The sequence below is a fragment of the Labeo rohita genome, chromosome 23, assembly GCF_022985175.1.
Source record: "Labeo rohita strain BAU-BD-2019 chromosome 23, IGBB_LRoh.1.0, whole genome shotgun sequence".
Lineage (NCBI taxonomy): Eukaryota > Metazoa > Chordata > Actinopteri > Cypriniformes > Cyprinidae > Labeo > Labeo rohita.
In genome coordinates, this window is record NC_066891.1 from 8,271,960 (window position 1) to 8,296,594 (window position 24,635).

At 34.5% G+C, this 24,635-nt stretch overlaps 2 protein-coding genes across 3 annotated transcripts in view; one reads left to right on the plus strand and one right to left on the minus strand.

Annotated features, from left to right (window-relative positions):
- LOC127154999 (solute carrier family 41 member 1) overlaps positions 1–24,635 on the plus strand; it is a 90,350-nt gene that overhangs the window by 38,990 nt on the left and 26,725 nt on the right. Inside the window, exon 3 of the mRNA XM_051096899.1 lies at positions 20,972–21,058. The gene's annotated coding sequence lies outside the window, so the exon portion shown is untranslated. The remainder of the gene's footprint in view (positions 1–20,971; positions 21,059–24,635) is intronic.
- Positions 613–24,125, minus strand: LOC127155004 (uncharacterized). Of its 2 annotated transcripts, none has more exons than XM_051096907.1 (2): positions 4,124–5,207; positions 613–910 (listed from the first exon to the last, which is right to left on the minus strand). In XM_051096907.1, the coding sequence occupies exon 1, from the start codon at positions 4,883–4,885 to the stop codon at positions 4,127–4,129; it is 759 nt and encodes a 252-aa protein (XP_050952864.1). In that variant the 5' UTR covers positions 4,886–5,207; the 3' UTR covers positions 613–910; positions 4,124–4,126. The 2 variants fall into 2 exon arrangements, with proteins under 2 accessions (XP_050952864.1, XP_050952865.1); XM_051096908.1 differs by lacking the exon at positions 613–910 and adding an exon at positions 24,099–24,125 and having other exon boundaries at positions 3,865–4,861.

The following is a 24,635-nucleotide window of genomic DNA, read 5'->3' on the forward strand; positions in this document are numbered from 1 at the left end:
CGTACCCTAAAAAACATGCTATTACTGTAGTAAGCTACTTGTCCATAACAAAACAAATTTGGTACCATGACCTAAAAAATATGGCATTACCTTAGTACATTTCTGAAAACATTAGATGTCCAAAAACATAGTATTACCATAGTACATGCCCCACAAATATGGAGATCCCATGTCTCAAAAACACTGTATTTCCATAGTTGATGTCCAAAAACATGATTGTGAATGTCCAACATTTGCATATATTTGAATATTTTTCTCCTTTTCACTGTTTGTTCATGTTGGCATTACTATATGCCAACTAAACGCCATTACTGTACTAAAAAATCTTTTAGTGGACTGAAAAGATCCAACTTTTAAGCCAATTTTTCAAACCATATTGTGAACCTAAGAACCCTGTGTGATCCCTGTGAAAACACTGTCATTATCTGACTGACTGTTTCATATGGCTGGACTGCAGGCAGTGAAATCTCATCAAGATTTTGTGTGGAGATCAAGAACCCCCAAAAAAAGAGCATCTCAGAGGGCACACAAATCTTCAGAGCAACTCATATTATAGACCAGGTGTTTTACTCTACATGCCATTGAAATATCACTTGTCCTTTTTCAATTCAATTCAATTCAATTCAAATTTATTTGTATAGCGCTTTTCACGATACATATCGTTGCAAAGCAGCTTTACACCAAATTGACATTTTTACTATATATGTAGTAGTAGCTTGATGTACATATGGTAGAGATGTCTGGTAAAGATCAATTAATGACGTAATCAAACAGACAAAGAACACTATAAATTTGTAGCAGAATTTGGTAGTGCTGTATGTTTTCAGGGTTGGCATCATCTGAAGTCCTCTGAAGGGTTGGCATCATCTTTTCTTAAGTGTTCTGGATCCACACTGGAGCTTGTGAATTCCTAGTTACCATGGGATGTCAATCCCATGGCAAAAACAGAGAACAAATAGGAACATAATTAGCGTAGCTGCTGTTCAAACTAAGAAAAGGAAGGTTTGTTAAACCAGAGCTAAAAGATTAAAATGAACATTTGATCAGATATAGCTGCAGAAAAAGTTTATGAGATGCATTATTTGAATGCTTGGCTAAAAAGATGTGTCTTTAATCTAGATTTAAATAGAGAGAGTGTGTCTGAACCCCGAACGTTATCAGGAAGGCTGTTCCAGAGTTTGGGTGCCAAATGTGAAAAAGCTCTACCTCCTTTAGTGGACTTTGCTATCCTAGGTACTACCAACAGTCCAGAGTTTTGTGACCTTAGGGAGCGTGATGGATTGTAGCGTGGTAGAAGACTAGTTAGGTACGCAGGAGCTAAACCGTTAAGTGCCTTATAGGTAAGAAGTGCTATTTTGTAGCTGATGCGGAACCTAATAGGCAGCCAGTGCAGAGACTTTAAAATTGGGGTAATATGATCATATTTTCTTGACCTGGTAAGGACTCTAGCAGCTGCATTTTGGACTATCTGTAGCTTGTTTATTGAAGATGCAGGACAACCACCTAATAGTGCATTACAATAGTCCAGTCTAGAGGTCATGAATGCGTGAACTAGCTTTTCTGCATCAGAAACAGGTAACATGTTTCGCAGCTTGGCAATGTTTCTAAGATGGAAGAATGCTGTTTTTGTAACATGAGAAATATGATTTTCAAAAGACAAGTTGCTGTCTAATATAACACCCAGGCTTTTGACTGTAGTGGAAGTAACAGTACATCCGTCTAGTTGTAAATTGTAAGTCAAAAGATTCTGTGTATTGTTTTTAGGTCCAATAAGTAATATCTCTGTCTTATCTGAATTTAATAGCAGAAAATTGTTGGTCATCCAATCTTTTACATTTTTAACGCACTCTGTTAACTTTGATAATTCAGAAGTTTCATCTGGTCTTGTTGAGATATATAGTTGAGTATCATCAGCATAACAATGGAAACTAATCCCGTGTTTTCTAATAATATTACCAAGGGGCAGCATGTATATTGAAAATAGTAGAGGACCTAGAACAGATCCTTGTGGCACTCCATACTTTACTGGTGATAACTGAGATGACTCCCCATTTAAATAAACAAAGTGGTAGCGATCAGACAGGTAGGATCTAAACCATTTTAAAGCCTGCCCTTGGATACCAGCATAATTTTGTAGTCGATCTATTAGTATGTCATGATCTATAGTGTCAAACGCAGCACTAAGATCAAGTAAAACTAGCAGTGAGATGCAGCCTTGGTCTGACGCAAGAAGCAAGTCATTAGTGATTTTAACAAGTGCAGTTTCTGTGCTGTGATGGGGCCTGAAGCCTGACTGAAATTCTTCATAGATATTATTTTTTTGCAAGAATGAGCACAGTTGAGCACATATAACTTTCTCTAAAATTTTAGACATAAATGGAAGATTAGAAATGGGTCTATAATTTGCCAGTTCACTAGGGTCTAGCTGTGGTTTCTTAATAAGAGGCTTAATAACCGCCAGCTTGAATGGTTTAGGGACGTGACCTAAAGATAACGATGAGTTGATAATATTGAGAAGCGGTTCTTCTGCCACAGGTAACAATTCTTTTAGTAATTTAGTGGGTACGGGATCTAATAGGCATGTTGTTGGTTTAGACACAGTGATGAGTTTATTTAACTCTTCCTGTCCTATAGCGGTAAAGTACTGCAGTTTTTCTTTGGGTGCGACGAAAGAAGTTGACATATTAGATGCAGTATAATCTACATTGGTTATTGTATTTCTGATGTTATCTATTTTATCAGTGAAGAAATTCATAAAGTCATTGCTATTAAACTGTAAAGGAATATTTAGCTCAGGTGGTGTCTGGTTATTTGTTAATCTAGCCACTGTGCTAAATAAAAACCTTGGATTGTTTTGGTTATTTTCTATGAGTTCGCGGAAATGCTCAGCCCTAGCAGCTTTTAAAGCCTGTCTGTATCTGGACATACAGTTTTTCCATGCAATTCTAAAAACTTCCAAGTTAGTTTTTCTCCATTTGCGCTCAAGATTGCGAGTTTCTTTTTTGAGGGATTGGGTATTACTATTGTACCATGGTGCAATACGTTTTTCTCTAACTTTTTTCAATTTGATGGGGGCAACAGCTTCTAACGTATCGGAGAAGATGGTGCCCATATTGCTAGTCATTTTGTCTAGATCCTGTGTATTAAGGGGTACACAGAGCAGTTGAGATAAATCAGGCAGGTTATTTGTGAATCTATCTTTGGTGGCTGGAACAATAGTTCTGCCAAGACGATAACGCGGAGCCCTACAGTTAATATCAGTGATATGCAGCATGCACGATACAAGGAAATGGTCAGAAACATCATCACTTTGAGGTACGATATCTATATCAGTAAGATCAATTCCATGCGATATAATTAAATCTAGCGTATGATTAAAACGATGAGTGGGCCCAGTGACATTTTGCTTAACTCCAAAAGAGTTTATTAGGTCAGTAAACGCAAGTCCTAACGCATCATTTGTATTATCAACGTGAATGTTAAAATCTCCGACAATTAGCACTTTATCAAAATTAACCAATAGTTCCGAAAGGAATTCTGCAAATTCTTTTAGGAAATCTGTATATGGCCCTGGCGGTCTATACACAGTAGCTAAAACAAGAGATAGGAGAGATTTCTTTTGCATATCTGGCAGAGTAACATTAAGCAAAAGTATTTCAAATGAATTAAACCTGTATCCTGTTTTCTGAGTAACATTGAAAATATCACTATATATTGTTGCAACACCACCACCACGACCACTCTGACGGGGCTCATGCTTATAGTAGTAGTTTAGTGGAGTAGACTCATTTAGACTAATATAATCATTAGGTTTTAGCCAGGTTTCAGTTAAGCAGAGTACATCAAAACTATTATCTGTGATCATTTCATTCACAATAACTGCTTTGGGTGCAAGTGATCTAATGTTTAGGAGCCCAAGCTTTAAAAATGGTTTCTGTTCGTGTATTTTGCTTTTTTCTGGTTTAATTACGATCAGATTTTTTCTAGATCCTACATTAAATTTACGTTTTGACCTCACTATTCGAGGAACAGACACAGTCTTTATAGATTGGACAGTGCAACTACTATCATTTAAGCGTTCAGAACAAAAGCCATCGTAGCAATCATATAAGAATGTACTCACTAGTCAAATGGAGCGTAGCGTCCTGGAGATGTTGTCCGACAGCAGCTCCGCTCCGACTCTGCTGGGGTGCAGGCCATCAGCACGGAAAAGCCTAGGACGCTCCCAGAAAAGATTCCAATTATTAACAAAGAGCAGTTTCTGTTCTTTACACCATGTCAATAACCATTCATTTAGAGCAAGAAGTCTACTGAACCTTTCGTGCCCACGTCGATACGTGGGAAGGGGTCCTGACACGATGATCCTCGTCGTGGGCGACGTGCTGCGAACCGTCTCGATCAGGCTGCTGAAGTCCCTCTTCAGAACCTCCGTCTGCCGCAGCCTGGTGTCGTTCACCCCCGCGTGCAGGACGATCGCGCCGACGCTCTCGCCGTCCTTCAGGATCGCGGGTATCTGCGCAGAAACATCGAGAACGCGAGCACCAGGAAAACAGTGGGTGTGGACTTTACCTTTAGCTAAAGTAGCACGTACGTACCGGACAATGGAGTCTCCGACGATCACAGCGTCGCGTTCCGTCTCGCGGAGGGGAGCGAAGCGGTTCCGGGTGGAGATCTCGAAGACCGGAGGCGGCGGAGGGGGCGAGGTCCTCGGCCGGGGCCTGGCTCGCGTCTTCCGCTGCTGCTGCACCCAGGGTCCGTGGTGTCCCGGCGCCGGAGTGAAGGACATCTGGGAAGATCGCGTCCAGGGTGCACGGGAGCTTTTTAAGGCCTTTTCGTCTTTGCAAGTATCCATATCAAATGTCTCAGAGATGGTAAATGAATACATGATTAATGCCTGTTCCCAAAGACCCACATTACATGCATTCCGGCATTTTCATGGATGCATTAATCTTTTATCACACTGATATGATATAGTGTTATATCATTACATAATATTACTACTTAACCTGAATCACATAGCAAAAACTGAAGTTCATTTCTCTGTTAAACCCTCAAGACTAAAGCCCCACTCTGGTAGTAATTCAAATACTAGTGAGAACTTCCTGGTAAGTGTTTTTCTAAGAACGGCGATAAGACAATTGCATGGAATGTGGGCCTGTTCAATCAAGCACAAGCAATATTGTCACATGAAACTTTACAAAGGCTCGGATAGCATTTGAGCTCAGTGAAGAAGAACAAACATGTTCAAAAGCCCATCTCTTTTTTTTAATGAAAATGTATTTTAATGTACACTGCAAAAATAGTATTTGAATAGTAAATTTAAATTTTTTTAGTCTGTTTGACCAGTTTAAATATCTAAAACAGGATATATTTAGTAGTAAGATACTAGGCCTTGTTTCTTTTTTTTTTTTTTTTGATAGATTGTATATTAAATATTAGTCTATTTTTGTCTTACTGCACCGGCAGATTTCTTTTTTCTTTCTTTCATATAAACATAAATAACAAGTAAATAATCTGCCGATTTGAATGAGTGTTATGAATTTTAATGAGTATTTTAGTCTGTTTGACCAGTTTAAATATCTAAAACAGGATATATTTAGTAGTAAGATACTAGGTCTTGTTTCTTGTTTTTTTTTTTTTGATGTATTTGATAGATTGTATATTAAATATTAGTCTGTTTTGTCTTACTGCACTGGCAGTAAGTTATTCTTTCGTATAAACAGGTAAATAAAGAAATAATGAGTTTTATGAATTTTTAATTCATTTTAATGTGTATTTTAGTCTGTCTAAAACAGGATATATTTAGTATTAAGATATTAGGTCTTGTTTCTTTTTCTTTTTTTTGTTTTGTTTTTGGATAGATTTGATAGATCGTATATTAAATATTAGTCTATTTTGTCTTACTGCAGTGGCAGATTTCTTTTTTCGTATAAACAGGTAAATAAGGAACTAATCTGCCAATTTTAATGAGTTTTATGAAGTTTTAATGAACTTTAATTAGTAGTTTAGTCTATTTGACCAGTTTAAATATCTAAAACAGGATACATTTAGTATTAAGATATTGTTTCTTGTTTGTTTTTTTGTTTTGTTTTTTGGATAGGTGTATATTAAATATTGGTCTGTTTTGTCTTACTGCACTGGCAGATTTTTTTTTTCTTTTTTCATTTAAACATGTAAATAATAAAGAAATAATCTGCCAGTGCAATGAAACTAAATACACTTATACTGTTCAAAAGTTTAGGGCCAGTAAGATTTTTTTTTTTTATGTGTACCATGGCTGCATTTTTTTAAAATCAAAAATGTAGTAATATAATGTAATAATAACAATTTAGAAGAGTTGTTTTCTGTTTTACTTAACTGTGTTAAAATATAAGTTATTCCTGTAAAGGCAAAGCTTTATTTTCAGCAGCGAATTATATTCAAGAAATACTGATTCATTTATTTTTTTAGGATTAGATTTTTTAAGAAATTTCATCAACAGATAGATTTTTTTCTCTTCATTTGTCACTTTTGGTCAATTTAATGTTTTCCTGCTTTCAAAAAAAATTAGATACAATGTATAAAAAGACGTAATATTGTTTCGAAATATATTTTTATTGGAAAGAAAAAAAGACTTATTAAAGTAATTTGCAGTGTACATTGAAATACCGCAACTAGTTTTAACATTTTAGTCAGTATTTTTTTTCCCCTGTTTAGCTTATTTTCAATCATCAGTTCTTTATGCAGTGTCTCTGTAATGATCATTCGTTGAATGTATTTCTATTCTTTTTTGTTTTGTTTTAAATGATGAATAGGTGTCACCGCACTGCAAAAGGTCTTGTTTCTGAATCACCTTTTCAAAAACACCTTGCTGCTTAAAGCTCAGAGGTGCTCTGAACACGTTCACTTCATTACTCTTGGCATCAGATCATCTTGTTTTTGAACTGTTGTAAAGCACAGTTTTTTCCTCTAACTCCTCTGCCACACTATTTACTAGTCTTTTGCGGGTCAACCCAAATGCTTGCGCTATTTCAATTAAAGTTAATTCAAATGCAGCCTCACCGCCCCGCTGATTGAGAACAGTTGTTGTTCACAGTTTTCTGAAAGGTGACATTATTAAGCTTCCAGAAGCGTTAAACTTTTGGCTTCAGGAGGTCTGGCAACTTGCCCTTGTGAGTTTTGCTTTTTATCTGTCTCCTGCATCTTTTCTCTTTTTCCTTTTCCTTTGAGTGTCAACGTTTTTTGGCTTGTGTACCTCATTATTTCATAGGTTTGTTTAGGTTGGAGTGGGACGTGGGTGTGCTTTCTGCGCTGATATCACTCCAGTGCGCTTGACTTGTTCACAGAAGAGATCAGTCCTCTGGTTAAAGGCTCTTTTTTCCCTCCTCACTCTGCAGGTTTGGCTCTTGGGAAATGCTATCAGAGACTCAAGTCACTGAACCCAAAGCGCCAACTGTGTAGCCTGATTCATGCGAAACCTCAATGATGTTTCATTTTCAAACACAGCGATCACATTCAGCTAATGGAGGGCCACGCCGTTCCCAGCACCCGCTGAGACAACCGTAAGGTGACGAGGCAAAACAAAGTATCAGTGATTGTGTACATGACCTTTGAACTTCAACTGAGCAACAAGGTTTTGAGAAATTACTGCAAAAAGGTGTGTGAAATTTTACAGGATGTCTTTAAATCGATGCTTTACGACGCTATACCATGTTTTACAGCTTTGGCTCATTTAGGCCAGGGAAAATTCACTAAACTACCACCCCTTTCGCATGTGGTATATCAGCACAAAACCCTGCATCTTATGCACTAACCACTACATATAAAACTGAGTTATAAAGTTTCATTGTGTCAAAATTCAACTTCATATCTTATAATGAGATGTTACATCTCCCAATGTGATTTTACGTCTCACAATGTAACTACATCGCACTTTTATGTCAGAATGTAACTTTATATCTCATAATGTGACTTCTTATCTTACAAAGTAACTTTATATCCCATAATGTGACTTTGTATCTTACAATGCGACTTGATATTTTACAGTGCAACTTTGTATCTCGCAATATGTTAACTTGCAATTACAACTTTCTCATAGTTTTGACTTTATATCTCACAATAACTTTATTTCTTTTAATGTAAATGTGAATTCTTTAACATGCAATTACAACTTTGTTTCTCACAGTTGCAACTTTATATCTCACAATCAAACTGTTTATCTCACATCGTGAATTTATCTCTCACAATATTATACTGTATGTAACTGTTATGTAACGTTATCTCATAATTTGACTTTATATCTTGCAATGTAACTTTATATTAGACAATGTAACTATATCTTTTGAGGTGATTATTTTAACTTGCAGTTGCAACAATCATAGTTTTGTTTTATATCTTTATATCTTACAGTGTGACTAACATCTAAACTGAGATATAAATTCATGTTTTTACACTTATGAGTCAAAATGTAACTTTATGTCTCACAATGGGACTTGTCTCGCAAAATGACTTTAACTTGCAATTACAACTTTGTTTCTTGTTGTTGCGACTTTATATCCCACAATAACTTCATATCTCACAATGTAACTATTAAAAAGTAACTTGATATCTCAAAACATAAATATTAATTCTTTATCCTTTATCAAGCAATTTCAACGGTTTCTCATAGTTGCAACTTTATATCTTACTATGTAACTTAATGTCTCACAGTGTGACTTTATATCTCACAGTGTAACTTTATTTGACACAATGTAACTATATCTTGCGATGTAACTATCTTACAGTGTGACTTTATAACTTATAAACTGAGATATAAATTGTGAGTAAATTTTGTAAGACATAATATAACTTTATTTCCTATAATGGGATGTAACATCTCCCAAGGTGATTTTTATATATCATAATGTAATTGTCTTAGTGTGAATTTATACGTCACAGTGTCACTTTATATCTCATAATGTGACTTCATTGTCATTTGTTTCTCACAGCTGCAATTTTATATCTTACTATGACTTTTTATTTCACATTGTGAATTTTTATCTCACAATATAACCTTATATCCTACAATGTAACGTTATCTCATACTTTGACTTTATATCTCACAGTGTAACTTTATATTGCACAATGTAACTATATCTCGCAATGTAACTACCTTGTATATCTTTTGATGTGATTATTTTAACTTGCAGTTGCAACAGTCAGTTGAGACTTTATATCTTACAATGTGACTGTATGCCTTAAGAACTGAGATGTAAATTCTCATTGTTACACTGCGAGTCAAAATGTAACTTTATTTTTTACAGTGGGATGTTGCATCTTCCAGTGTAATTTTAGGTCTTCATACAGTATCTTACAAAGTAACGTTATATCCTATAATGTGACACTGAAGCTTACAATGTAACTTTATACTTAACAATGTAACTTTATATCTTGCAAAATGACTTTGACTTATTACAACTTTGTTTCTCATTGTTGCGATTTTCTCACAATAACTTTATACCTCGCAATGTAACTGTAAAATGTAACTTTATATCTCTTAATGTAAATAGAAATTTTTTTAACATGCAATTACAACTATGTTTCTCATAGTCGCAACTTAATATCTGACTATGTAATGTCTCACTATGTGACTTTAAATCTCACACTGTGAATTTATGTATTGCGGTATAACTTTATCTCATAATTTGACTTTATATTTCACAGTGTAACTTTATATCGCACAATGTAACTATATCTTACTATGTAACTATATCTTTTTATGTGATTATTTTAACGTGCAGTTGCAACAATCATAGCTGAGACTTTATATCTTACAATGTGACTTTAACTTATAAAGTTAGATATAAAGTCACGTTGTTACACTCTGAGTCAAAATGTAATGTTACATCTCCCAATGTGATTTTATACATCACAATGTAACTTTATATCTCATAATGTGACTTCATATCTTACAAAGTAACTTTATCTTTAACTTGAACTGTATCTTATATTTCACAGTGTAACTTTATATCTCAGTAATAACTTTTTCTCATAGTTGTGACTTTATATCTCACAATGTAACTGTTTCTCATAATGTATATATTAATTCTTTAACATGCAATTACAACTTTGTTTCTCATAGTTGCAACTTTATATCTTATGTAACTTTATATCCCACAATTTTTTTTTTTTAATCTCACTATGTTACCATATTTATTTTGCAATGTAATTTTATCTCATAATGGGACTTTATATCTTACAATGTAACTTTATACCTCATAATGGGACTTTTTATCTCACAATTCAAATTTATTTCTCACAGTGTAACTATATATTGCACAATGTCACTAGTTCGCGATGTAAATGTATTGATGTGACTATTTTATCTTGCAGCTGCAACAATCATAGTTGAGACTTTATAACTTAAAGTCATAAATTCACACATAAAGATATCATTTCACATTGTTACTCTCTGAGTAAATATGTAAGTTAATTTCTTATAATGGGATGTTACATCTCACAATTTATATCTTACAATCTAAATTTATATCTCACAATGGGACTTTTTATTTCACTGTATGACTCTGAGGTAAAAAAATGGCTTCCCTATATTTTAATGTAAATTAAGTTTGTTGTACATTGAAACCTATTAAAAAAAGTAAGCATGAATATCCACCCTCACCTGAAAACTTGGGGAAAAATGATTGTACAAATTCATGTGAATTAGACAACAATTATGTACATAATTACATATGAGTTACAAACTGTCATGAGATAGTTGGATTTGCACAAACTTGTATTATAGCACTATCAGCAGACTCAATTCATTACCTTCATAGCTTCTCCAGTGCTGGGACATTGTCAATAGTTTATGGCTGCACTGGTCACAGCGAGATCATCTTACTGTATGGTTGGAACCAGTTGATCTAGTGAGACCTTCTTACTACGTTTGCTTTTAGAGAGAGAGAGAGAAATTAAACACTCCCACATGGCTAGAAGAGAATTGTGATGGAGCCCAGATGTGTATGTATGAGGAGAGCCAGCATTAGCTGCTTTTGGACTGAAACTACACCAGATTGTATGTAATTTTGTTGTCCAACACTGATGGTTTGGAGCGATAGTGGGACTGATTCAAACGAGTCTGATTGCTGGCTGTTGATCCTATGGATTCTGAACAAATACAACCAAAATGGATGAATGACTAAGAGTCATTTGATTTGTTCCCAAGAGCATTCGCAGAACCGTACAGTAATGTTTATACACACAGTGCTAGCATTGGGGTACAACAGAATTCAGAGTAACAGCCAGAAATACTGTTCTACAGGCCAACATCATCTTGCATATCATGGTTAATGTTACCCTTCCATGTGCCGAATATCCCTCTCTGCGTTTCCCCTCCATTTTAAGAGTGTGAGGACGCTGATGTTCCTGTTCCAAGAAAGGCTGTGGCCAACCCTCCAGCCTGCTTTAATGTCATAATAACTGTAGCAAATCACAACCAGAAGACAGAGGCGCTTTGCCATTTGCCTGCTTCTATGAATGACTGTGCACGCAATTGGCTGTACATTTTTAAAAATAAAGGTTCATCAATGTTTTTTGCAGGTTAGTGGGTTCAGCAAAGAACCTTTGTCTTCTCAAGAATGATTTCTGGCTGTATAGAGTTCTTGAGTCTATGACCCTGCATAGACAGCAATGCAACTTCCACGTTCAAGGCCCAGAAAGGTAGTAAGGACATTGTTAAAATAGTCCATCAGTGGTTCAACCTGAATTTTATGAAGCTACCAGAATACTTTTAGTTTGCAAAGAAAACAAAAATAACAGCTGCATTTAACAATTCCCTCTCTTCGACCTTATGCAGGCTTTTAAAGGAGCAGTCCACTTCCAGAACAAAAATGTAATGAGAAATGTTTTCCAATGCAGAAATAATTTCTTTACGACTGAAGAAAGGCATGAACGTACATTATCTGGAAATTTTTGGTCTGGAAGTGGACTTCTCCTTTAATGCTTATGCTTTCGGATTTCATCACAAATATCTTCATTTGTGTTTAGAAGATGAACGAAGGTCTTACGGGTTTAGAAAGACATGAGGGTGAATAATTAATGACAGAATTTTCATTTTTGGGTGAACTATCCGTTTGTTGAAATCATATACTGACACGCACAATATTGTCATGGTTATTTTTGACTAGCATTAACTGTTAGTGAAGATCTGTTGAAAAAGTAAGTAATATCTTCTGTTGTGTACATTGTTTGCTTTTAATCTGGCCCTCAAATCTCTCTGTGTAATCTTTGATTTTTCCACCATTGATTGGATGTTATGGTCGGATGCTTTGGCTAGTCTGGGCCTGTTTGTTTATCAAATGAAAAACAGGTTTTTCTGCTACCATGGTGACTTTAAAGACGTTTAAAGGGAACAGTAACTGTTACAACTGCCACTAATGCAGCAGATGAAAGCTCAAGGAAGCAACAAATGACTTAGATTAAATCAATACTGTAGTATACAAACAGGTAGACTTTTCTGACCTGTCCGACCTGTTAAAACCTGTGCTGATGCCAAGATTAAAATGATGAAAGCTATGCATTTCTAGTCAGCTGGAATATTTCTCTAGCTAACCTCATTAACACTGCATGACATTTTTGCCAAATTATGAAAAATGTCAAGTTTGTATGTGGAGCGTGTCATTTCTGCACCAAAGGAGCAGCACCAATTAAAATGTGTTTATTTGGGTGGCCCAACTGGGATGGATAAAATGGCGTGACCTGTTTATCGACAATAGAAGTTGATGGAGTGTTCTGTTTGGTGCTGCTGGTGGAGCGAAAATTACACACTTTAAGGATATTAGAGGAAATCTTTTGCAGATGGAAGAGATTCTTATGATTTTATCTGGTTTGGACAACAAAAATACAGATGAGACTATGATCATTGTTCCTGACAGATCAACAGAAACAAAATACTGGACAGCCAGGCATGTTTAGATGTTTATAACAGAGTGACTTCAAAGATTCAACTAGAAATGAAGTGCAGGATGAGTCTCACATCCAGAATCCTTAGAGCTGTTTTGCAACTCAAAGATGTTCCAGATGAGTTTTCCTTTTTTTCCCAGGTTTTGCGTTTTTTGTTCTATAACCTCAAGCAGGAAGTTTTAGAGTGAGGCTTGGAGTAAGCTTTTCCTTGTGTGCCTTCATCACTATATCGGAAAATAATTGTGGAGATCATTAGTGTAACGGGGTTTCTTTTTAAAACCATAAAGACAGTTTAAAGATAAACTACCCAGTACTCTCAACACAAGGACTATGCCTCAGAGTACAATACAAACATAAATGAGTATATAAGTACATTAAAAGAGAACTGTAACTTTATTTTACACACTATGACTTTGTATCTCACAATCTATTATTTTTTTGGTGCTAATTAGATTACTTACTATTCTTGTCCTTCTTGACCAAATTTGAATGGGATTATTTTGCATCATTGATATAAAAAAATAGAAATAGAAATCTATATTAAAACAGAACTGATGTCTAAAAATAATGTAAATGATGTCTGAAATATGTAGTAAAAAAAAGATTTACATTTTTAAAAATCTTGAAATTATTTTGATGACGTAAAATGGATGCACTCGGTGAGCTACTGGCACTACCTGTTGCTATTTTTAATGCAACACAACTCTGAAAATAAAATACTGATATGATGACCACAGCTACTGAAAGACCTTACAGGTGGCGATTAATATAAGCATAGGCTCAAAGCAAATGCTGTACCATCAGTATTTTCCCACAAGGAGTCTAAACACCCCTGGATCTCAAGGGAAATCTGCGCTGAGAAACTCCTTCAGTGGCTGCGGCATCATGACAAGCGCCGGCACGTTTACATCCTGCCAGGATGGCATCTAGCGTTTCTTGTCTCTGCTGTTTGTGAGCTCTTTCAGTAGCTGTGGTCTACTAAAAGCCTCAAAGGCATCAGGGCTAAAGTGGAGAGAACAAAGACGCAGGTCTTTAGGAAGTTTTATTTATCCACAGGCATCTTCCCATTCTTTTCTCCTCTTCTAATCACTAGGAAAGCAGTGTCTTAGTCGACTCTCTTGATGCCCTACAACTGAAAATTACAACCAGAAAGCTGCACAAGGTGGCATTGTATCAGTATTTTATTTTCCACGTTGGGTTGCAGTAAAAATAGCAACAGGTCGTGCCAGTAGCTCACTAATGCAACCACTTCACATCTTAAAATAGTAGAATAAAAAACTTAAAATAAAAAAAATAAAAAAAGGAAATAATGAAAATCTTATATTATATTAAGCCATACAAGTCTTAATACCCAGTGTTCCTTAAGATAATAATTCATGTATAATAAAAATGTAAAATTAAATAAAACATTTTAGAATAAAATATTAATTTAAATAATCTAAATAACTAAAAAAATGTTTTGTTGACCGTTTTTTGATGTCAGAGAATCAATAAATTCTTAATAATTTACTGCCAATGTCTGAATATGTAGTCATTTAATTAATAAACAGTAACTGTAGTTTGATTATTTAAAAATGTAATAGAATTTTAAGTACTTTTTTTTTAATCTGATTACATAATCCAGATTACATTTAATCAGTTACTACCAAGTATTGTTTGTTATTTTTTCATTTTGTATTCTGAGGCATAATGAGAAACCTTATATACAGTTGAGGTCAAAAGTTCACATACACCTTGCAGAATCTGCTAAATGTTAATTATTTTAGCAAAATAATAGGGATGATATAAAATGCATGTTATTTTTTATTTAGTACAGACCTTAATAAGATATTTCACATAAAAGATATTTATATATAGTTAAAAATAATAGTTGAATTTATAAAAAATACCCTGTCCAAAAGTTTACATACACTTGATTTTTAATTTTGTGTTTTTTTTTTTTTTTTGTTTTGTTTTGTTTTGTTTTTTTTTGTGATAGTTGTTCATGAGTCCCACGTTTGTCCTGAACAATTAAACTGCCTGCTGTTCTTCAGAAAAATCCTTCAGGTCCCACAGATTCTTTGGTTTTTCAGCATTTTTGTGTATTTGAACCCTTTCCAACAATGACTGTATGATTTTGAGATCCATCTTTTGACACAACTGAAGGACTCATATGCAACTATTACAGGTTCAAATGCTCACTGATGCTCCAGAAGGAAAAACGATGCATTAAGAGCCACCGGGGGGTGAAAACATTTTCAATTTGAAGATCAGGGTAAATGTAACTTATTTTGTCTTCTGGGAAACATCTTCTGTATCTTCTGAAGGGCAGTACTAAATGAAAAAATATGATATTCAGGCAAAATAAGAAAAATGTATATATCCTTATTTTGTTCAAAAGTTTACACTCCCAGCTTGTAATGCATCGTTTTTTCTTCTGAAGCATCAGTGAGTGTTTGAACCTTCTGTAGTTGCATAGGAGTCCCTCAGCTAAAGTGTGAAGAGACTGATCTCAAAATCATTCAGTCATTATTGGAAAGGGTTCAAATACACAAAAATGCTGAAAAACCAAAGAATTTGTGGGACCTGAAGGATTTTTCTGAAGAATAGCAGACAGATTAACTGTTCAGAACAAATAAGGGACTCATGAACAACTATCAAAAAAAAATAAAAAAATAAAAAACAGCTGTGGATCATTCAGGTAACAACACAATATTAAGAATTCAAAATAAACTTTTGAACGGGGTCATTTTTATAAATTCAACTATTATTTTCTCTTATGAACAATATGTAAACATTTTTTATGTGAAATGTCTTATTCAGGTCAGTACTAAATAAAAAAATAACACGCATTTTGTATGATTCCCTCTTATTTTAGTACAACGTTGAAGATTCTGCAAGGTGCATGTAAACTTTTGACCTCAACTGTATGATAAGATATTCGGGTCCCTTGATGGCTGAGATAATGAGATTTTTTGGCCATTTTATGATCTGCTGGGTGAAAGTAGTCTGATCTCCTGAATATGTATATAAGACTACAAAATTATCTGGGTAATTGAACTACTGCTCAAGTGCAGGATGAGTTATGTGCTTAAATGTAATGCACTTAAGGTTAAGATTCAAATACTAACCTTTGAGAATAATAATCATGCTGCCTTTGCAAACACTACTGAATATTAATTAGCAGCTGTCACCTCTCAGGGTAAATTATGACAGTACTCTAAAAGTTTGATTAAGAGTGTGCACGACTCTCCACACCTGCGAGTGCTGTAACAGTCCCTAAAAAGCACTAAAGCTTGTTCTGCGAGTCTCCTATTCAATGACGTGACGTCAAAGAAAGAACGTCTCACTATCCCCATGAAACCGATTACAGAACTTTTCCCTGTCTCCCTTCTCTTGCAAAGTCTGCTCGTTTTCTTTTTTTTTTTCTGCTGCACAGTAATGTTCAAACATTTGATCTGATAAGAGTGGAAAAAAGCTGATAACATATGTTTAATGGTCTGGCCACATTTTAGAATTGAGTAACGCTCCGGGTTAGTGCAGAAAACCCAGTAGTGAGTGAGCAGCAATGCAAGAAATGTAACATTGCAAGAAAAAAAAGTCTCCTCAGGAGACCTTTCTGTGTGCTAAGAGTGCTGCAAGTGCAATATGTGTCATTTCATCAGCTCAGTGCATGTTGTGACATGAATGAGATTAAGCTCATAAAACTGGATGACTCAGATGCACTTGTGCCCTGCAAGCAAACTGTCTTATCATTTCTGTTTCTGCCAGATTTGCTTTGCATATTCTGAAAAAGAATAGATTAAGCGACGGGAGATGGGAAAGTTTATGCAGAAGACTGGACCGAGGAAAGAGAGAGAGAATGGACACTTGGCAGTGTGCAGAAATCTGAGAGCTCATCAATCACTCTGTAACGTTATGTAATGGAGCTCTGCTGGAGAGGGTGGAGACCCACACGAACAGCTGCGGCCGATCTGAGCACGCTAACCAAGAGTAAGCGGCGCTGTGGGAAAGCAAAGAAATGTGGGAGTAGGGGTGGAAAGCAGTTACACCGCATTTATCCTGCGGCTAACATCACGTTCGGCATAGTCAGGATGATTTTTATATTATTATGAACTCTGTACACTGTCTGCAAGGATCTGCAGCGCACAAAGTCGACAATTCCTCGGCATGTACGCTTATCTTGGAAACTGTGAATTCATGCATAATGTATCCACTCCATACACACTCAGTTTAACAGATAGCCAGTAATCTGGTGATGTTTTGTTGTAGCGGTTACAATGCAAGGCCTGTAACTGGAACATTCCAGAGCTGGCTTCCAGAAATAGAAATCCCATTCATTTTCTTCATAGAGAAATCGATTTTTAACGATTATGTAAAAACCCTTAACCATGAGCGTGGAGGTTATTAAACAATGTTATACTGTATGCTTCTATTGAAGCAATCAGTGTAATTTTAACATGATAAAAAAAATAATTTAATAGTGAAATTTTAGATGAATAACTACACAAACCACGAATCTTAAAGGGAAATATCTAAACTCAAACTCTCATGAAGCATTGCAAATGGCCTAATCAAGTGAGTCTTCATTCTCAACTGTCAACAATTTGTATATTTCCGTACTAATGTTCAAATATATGGGGCCATTTCTGCAGCAGTAGCCTCGTGGGCATCGTGTCGACGTATAGTGCTGTTGCGCTTTGGGTGTCTCGGGTTCGAGTCCCAGCTGGCGGACCTTTTTCTATGTCGTGTTCTGTCTAAATATTATCCTATCACTATAAAGGCAAAAACACCAAAAAAAAATCTTAAAAAAAAAAAATGGGGCTGGAAAGTTTTTTTTTTTTTTTTTTAAAGCCACTTTGCTCACCAAGGCTGCATTTATTTGTTTGAAAATAGAATAAAGACATTATAGAGATATTTAAAACATTTTAAATGACTGTTTACTATTTAAATATATTTTAAAATGTCATTTATTTTTGTGATGCAAAGCTGAATGTTCAGCATCATTACTCCAGTCTTCAGTGTCACATGATCGTTCAGAAATCATTTTAATATGCTAATTTGGTGTTCAAGGAACTTTCCTTTTTATTATTAATGTTGAAAATATTTTTCTATATATTATATTATATTATATTATATTATATTATATTATATTATATTATATTATATTATATTATATTATATTATATTAATACATATTATACCATTCTTTCAGATTTGACTCTCTCATTTTGTAGATCTTTCCCTGTTTTATTTATTTTATTTTATTTTATTTTTGGCTAAGACCATTACCAGAAGAAAAGTTTAAATTGAATAAAAATTGAATAAGAAAATCAATGGGAAAAGTATGCTGTGTGCTGTTTACCCTTCTGTTTATTATTTATGTTGGAAACAATTTAACTGAATAATATTATATTATATTATATTACATATATTGCACCATTCTTTCAGATTTGCAGTGTTTTCTCTTACCTTTCTGTTGTATTTATTTACTTATTTAATGTTATGCTAAGACCTTTACCAGATGAAATGATTAAATTGAATAAAAATTAATTAGCAAAAATGAATGGGAGAAGCACTTTTTGAAACCAAGGCCTTTGAAAAAGTGACTCGTCACTGTTATGCTCTGTTTATCCCTCTGTTTATTATTAATGTTAAAAACAATTGCTAGATCTTTACCTAATATTTTTTATGTTATTTTATTTTATTTATTTTTTTATTACATTATTTTTTGGCTAAGATCATTACCAGAAGAAATGTTTAAATTGAAAAAAAAAAAAAAAACTGAATGGGAAAACCTCTGAAAGGCCGCTCAAAAAAGTGACGAGTCACTGCTGTGCTCTGTTTATCCCTGCTGGTGGATGCCATAACTACATCATTATGTTGTCGAAAAGCATGTTTCTCCATTGATGGCCTTTTAAAGTGACTGCTTTTTCCCAACACAAATATTTAATTATATTATAGATTTTTTTTTTGTTTGTTTCCCATGGAGCAGTTATATTTGCAGTGCTCTTAAAAGCGTGAAATGAACTTTTCTACTTTTGAAAAGTGATCCGTCACATGTTTCTGAAACCGAGCGCCCACGAAGCAAGGATGGCATCCTCTAGGTCGCGTACTTCAAGGGGGTTACGTGCTGCAGAAGCTGAGCGACTGCAATTGAGATGAATGGGAATGCTCTCAGATAGCTGTCTCTGTATTACAGACCTCTGTGGTGCAAGTAGCGAGCCAAAAGCCATCACCACTGTGCCCTTGAGCGGGCACTTAACCTCAGGTTTCTCCATGGGAATTGTCCCTATAATAAACCATGACATCATTTTATTGGAACATCTCACTTGGTAATAAGCAAAGATCATATTCTATCCTGAGACAAACTCTGCTACTTACAAATGTACTGATTTCTCCTTGGCAGGCTGTTTGACAGCCACTACAATAAGACTTGTGTGCCAAGTCAGCATGTGCAATGGCAGGCATCTTGGATCAAACCACATTTTTATGCATGCTAGGGCTCAGAAACATGAGACATCACGTTTGTTAAGGGTTCAACGGTGTCGTTGCTCGATTAGTAACCACTCAAAATAAATTTATGGAGTTACAAGCAAGTTCGCCTGTTGCCTTCAGCAGCTCAAAGTAGAAAGCTGTCAGTCACACCCCCAGTGATGGGAATAAAGGCGCTATAAATAAACAGCGTTACTAACGAGTATATCAAACGAATTACTGTTTCCCCTGTTACAACGCTGTTACTGTCAATGAAATGCGGTGTTACTACTTATTTATTTTTCAGTTCATCTGAATTGATGCACAGTCTTATATACTATGCAGAATTGACGCTCTATATGTAAACGATATTCTTTGTTGTATTTTCCTGTCAAAACAATGGAGTTCCTTTGGAATTCTTCAGCTTTTAAAAACTGCCAGTGGCGATTCTATTGCCAAGGTGTTCGTAGAAGGTTGATAATATTTATAATAATTTTCTGAATTAGATAGGTGTCTCTCACATTGTCCCACAGCGACATTAAAATACATTATAGTAGATTAGTGTACAATATTTTATAATAATAATTCATTCTATTTAGTGTCCATTTCATTCATTTAACATATTTAATATTGGGGACAATAGTTACTTTCCCTGGTAATTAGTTACTTTTATAATGATGTAACTCAGTTACTATTTGTGAGAAGTAACTAGTAACTCTTGACCTTCACATCCAGAACATGACCTCAGAGGCCTGGAATCAGAGCCATATGATCACCACGCTATGAACGCAGAGCCGAGAGGTCATTTGAGAAGCTGTTATTAGCCCAGGGTGAAGGAAACATGTAGTGTTTGCTGTCATGCTGTGGCTTCTGCTTTACTAAATGATCCGATCTGCTTTAGCTTTTCTTATCGAATGCGCATCGAGACTGCAAGAAAAGTTTCGAGGGTTTTTACGCGAGCCCCGCGCAGGTGCCGCTAAGCTCTTCGGAATGTGTTGACACTAATCCCATTTCAGTTTAAGCTATTAAACCATCTAATAAGTTTTGATTTATCTGTTTCCCGCTAAGACCTTGTTAACATGTGCGAAGCTACTGCTTTTCAGGAAAGGTTAAGGGGTTATGTGTTTCTTGGAACTCAGAAGTCGGTTCCCTCTGTTGGAGTCTCTTCATGTTAGCAAAGAACGGTAGAGATTAAACATATGTTCTTATGGGTTTACTAAAAGCTTCACTGCCTTGTAATTTTTGTGGAAACCAGCTCTGTTTACTTGTTACTGTGATTTCTTTTGATGTGACAGTTTTATGGGGTACGTTTGAGGTGATGTGTTCAGAGGAAGCAATTAGCCATCTTTTCCTGCTTTAGAAGTGGGAAGACGCCACTTGTCAACTTTCGAATGAATGACTTTGATGGGCACTTATGGGTTTGAAATGCTATAGCATGTACAGCATGTCTATAATATGCTCCCTTTTGTTGCTTATGTTGCATTATATACTGACAGATTGTGTTTTTTTTCAAACAGACTGAGATACAGATTCATTTTGCGTTTTCCCCGGCATAACATTCTTTCATTTTTTTTGCTCCTTCTCTTTTGCTTTGAAGTTTGAGATGAAGGGGAGAACAGCTGGGACGTCTGAAGCCAAATGAAGAGTGTGGGAGGTGGTGTAAAGTGAAAGTTAAGCATTGTGGGTAAGTGTTTGTGTGTGTGTGACAGGTGTCCACTGTGTCTCGTTGGAAAGGGACAGCGGCTATATTTAGCACCTCTGACAAGTTTCCACCACTCCTGTCAGGCAACAGCATACCCATAATTACAGCACATGTGTGTGTGTGTTTCAGTTTTACTGCATTTTAATCTGGTATTTAACGTCAGAGGTCTATAAGAGGCATTGTGGGAGTTCTTGTTATTTGTAATTCATCCACCAACACATTATTATGCTCTATTTCTTGATTAACATGCAAACCCTGTAATTCAACTGTTCTGGCCTGATTCATTTCAATTTCCATGTACTGTTTGCACATAATTACTAAAACACAGTTTCTCCTCAATAACCTTCATGTGGCTTATTTTCATTTGCCACAGAGGCACATGTTCTGCTGTACTTTACTTCCACCTAGTGGACGTCTGCAACATCATACAGGAAGGAGAAACATTTTGAAAGTATATACTGTGCACATTATGCCTATTTTCTGTATGCAAACAATACTTGGATGTCCTATTAAATTTGCCACTTATTAATGTGCTCTAAACAGTGTTGTTATTGTTAACTAAAGTGATTAAAAATGATTTCTGTCAATTAAAATCAAATAAAAATAAATAAATAAAAATGAAAAATGTTGCCTTGGCAAATGACTAAAATGAGAGTATATATATATAAATCACAAAACAAAGTACCTAAAACTTAAGTTAAAAGGAAAACTTAAATAAAATATAAAATACAAGTTTATCCAAAAATGTAATAAATATTATGACAGTATATAAAAATAACAATAATACTTTACAATAAGATGTCATTTGTTAACATTAGTTAGTTTTAACTAACATGAACAGACAATGAGCAATACATTTATTACACTATTTATTAATCTTTGTTAATCCTAGTTAATTAAAATACAGTTGTTTATTGTTTGTTTTTGTTAGTTCACAGTGCATTAACTAAGTTAACAAACACAACTTGTTAAATGCATTAGAAATATCACTCATTCTTAGTTTATGTTAACTAGTTAGCTAATGTTAATTGTAAAGTGGATAACTACAATAAGATGTCATTTGTTAACATTAATGTATTAACTAACATCAATGAACAAAACATTTACTACACTATTTATTAATCTTTGTTGTTCGTTCATTGTTTTAGTTCACAATGCATTAACTAATGTTAACAACCACTTGTGATTTCAATAATCCATTAGTAAATTAACATTAATTAAGATTAATAAATGCTGTAGAAGTATTTCTCATTCTTAGTTCATGTTAATTAATGTAGTTAACTAATGTAAACTAATGAAACTTATTGTAAAGTGGGTAACTACAATAAGATGTCATTTGTTAACATTAGTTAATGTATTAACTAACATAAATGAACAATGAACTGTATATTACACTGTTTATTAATTTTTGTTAATTTAGTTAATAAAAATACACTGTTCATTGTTCATTAGTTCACAGTGCATTAACTAATGTTAACAAACACAACTTGTGGTTTAAATAATGCATTAAATTAACATTAACTAAGATTGATAAATGCTGTAGAAGTATTGCTCAATCTTAGTTTATGTTAACTAGTTAGCTAATGTTAACTAATGAACTTACTGTAAAGTGGTTAGCTACAATAAGGTGTCATTTGTTAAAATTACTGTATTACACTATTTATTAATCTTTGTTAATGTTAGTTAATAAAAATACATTGTTTATCGTTTGTTAGTTCACAATGCATTAACTAATGTTAACCAATACAACTAGTGATTTGAATAATGCATTAGTAAATTAACAATAACTAAGATTAATATATGCTGTAGACGTATTGCTCATTCTTAGTTCATGTTAACTAATGTAGTTAATCAATAAACCTTATTGTAAAGTGGGTAACTACAATAAGGTGTCATTTTTTAAACATTATTTAATGTATTAGCTAACATGAATGAACAATGGACAATACATTTATTACACTATTTATTAATCTTTGTTAATGTTAATAGTTAATAAAAATACATTATTCATTGTTAGTTCATGTTAGTTTACAGTGCAGTAACTAGATTAAAGGAGAAGTCCACTTCCAAAAGAAAGATTCACATGTAATGTACACACCCCCTTGTCATCCAAGATGTTCATGTCTTTCTTTCTTCAGTTGTAAAGAAATTATGCTTTTTGAGGAAAACATTTCAGTATTTTTCTCCATATAATAGACTGATATGGTGCCCAGAGTTTGAACTTCCAAATTCAGTTGTAAACAATCCCAGCCGAGAAAGAAGGGTCTTATCTGCAAAACGATCGGTTATTTTCATAAAAATAATACAATTTATATACTTTCTAATGCCAAACGCTCGTCTTCTGCAGCAATGTAGGATGATTTTAAAATAATTTTTGAAGTTGAGGGAGAAAGAAACGACTGAAGAAAGAAAGACATGAACATCTTGGATGACAAGGGGGTGAGTACATTATATGTGAATTTTTTTTTTGAAGTGGACTTCTCCTTTAATAAGCACTGTAGAAGTATGGCTCATTGTTAGTTCATGTTAACTAATGTTAACTAATGAACCATGTTGTAAAGTGGGTAACTACAATAAGGTGTCATTTGTTAACATTATTTAATGTATTAACTAACTTGAACGCACCATGAACAATACACTTATTTTACAATTTATTCATCTTTGTTACTGTTAGTTAATAAAAATACAGTCGTTCTTATATTAACTATTGTTAACAAACACAACTTATGATTTTAATAATGTATTAGTAAATTAACATTAACTAAGATTAATAAATGCTATAGAAGTATTGCTAATTTTTAGTTCATGTTAACTAATGTTAACTAATAAATCTTAATGTAAAGTGTTACCAGCATAACCAAAATAACACTGGCTCTATACTGTAGTGTTGAATAATGTATCCCACAATGCAGTGTGTTTGACCTGACAGTCTGTTTACAGTGTGATGAACTTCTCATATGATAGAGTCACACACTTAGTTGCATACTATGTTTTGAAACATTTACAATACTGTTTTACTTACAGTTTTTGCCATTTGTACACAGACTAGAAATTTTAATCCATGTCGATTCTGTTACAGTCAGGCTTCTTTCTCGTTCCTGCAAAAAACATAAATACCAAAATGTGGTGACAACAGTTCAAATGAGAATGAGATTACATAATACTGTTATGAAATATAAACAAAAAAACTAAATTTGAAAATGTGGTTATGTAATAGCCCTTTGACAAGTACCGCAGTGTAAACTCAGTGTAAAGTGACTTACTGAACGTCATATGCTGTGCTTTAAAGTTGTTTGCATAATTACGCCACCAAATGAGGTCTAAAAGCTTTTTGTGAATGCAAACACTGTCATTTTAAATTTGATGATGGTGAAGTGACTGTGATACATGTATGGAAAGCAGTTAACTGGCTCTTAGAAGGGAGAGGAGCGGTGGGTTTCCCTGTCAACACTATTTTCTCAGTGGCAGATGAGGTCAGACAGGAGGGGGTTGTTTTAACCAACTGCCAACAGGATGAAATTTAAGACACTCTCCGAGGCCCCCACCCTATCTGTGACTC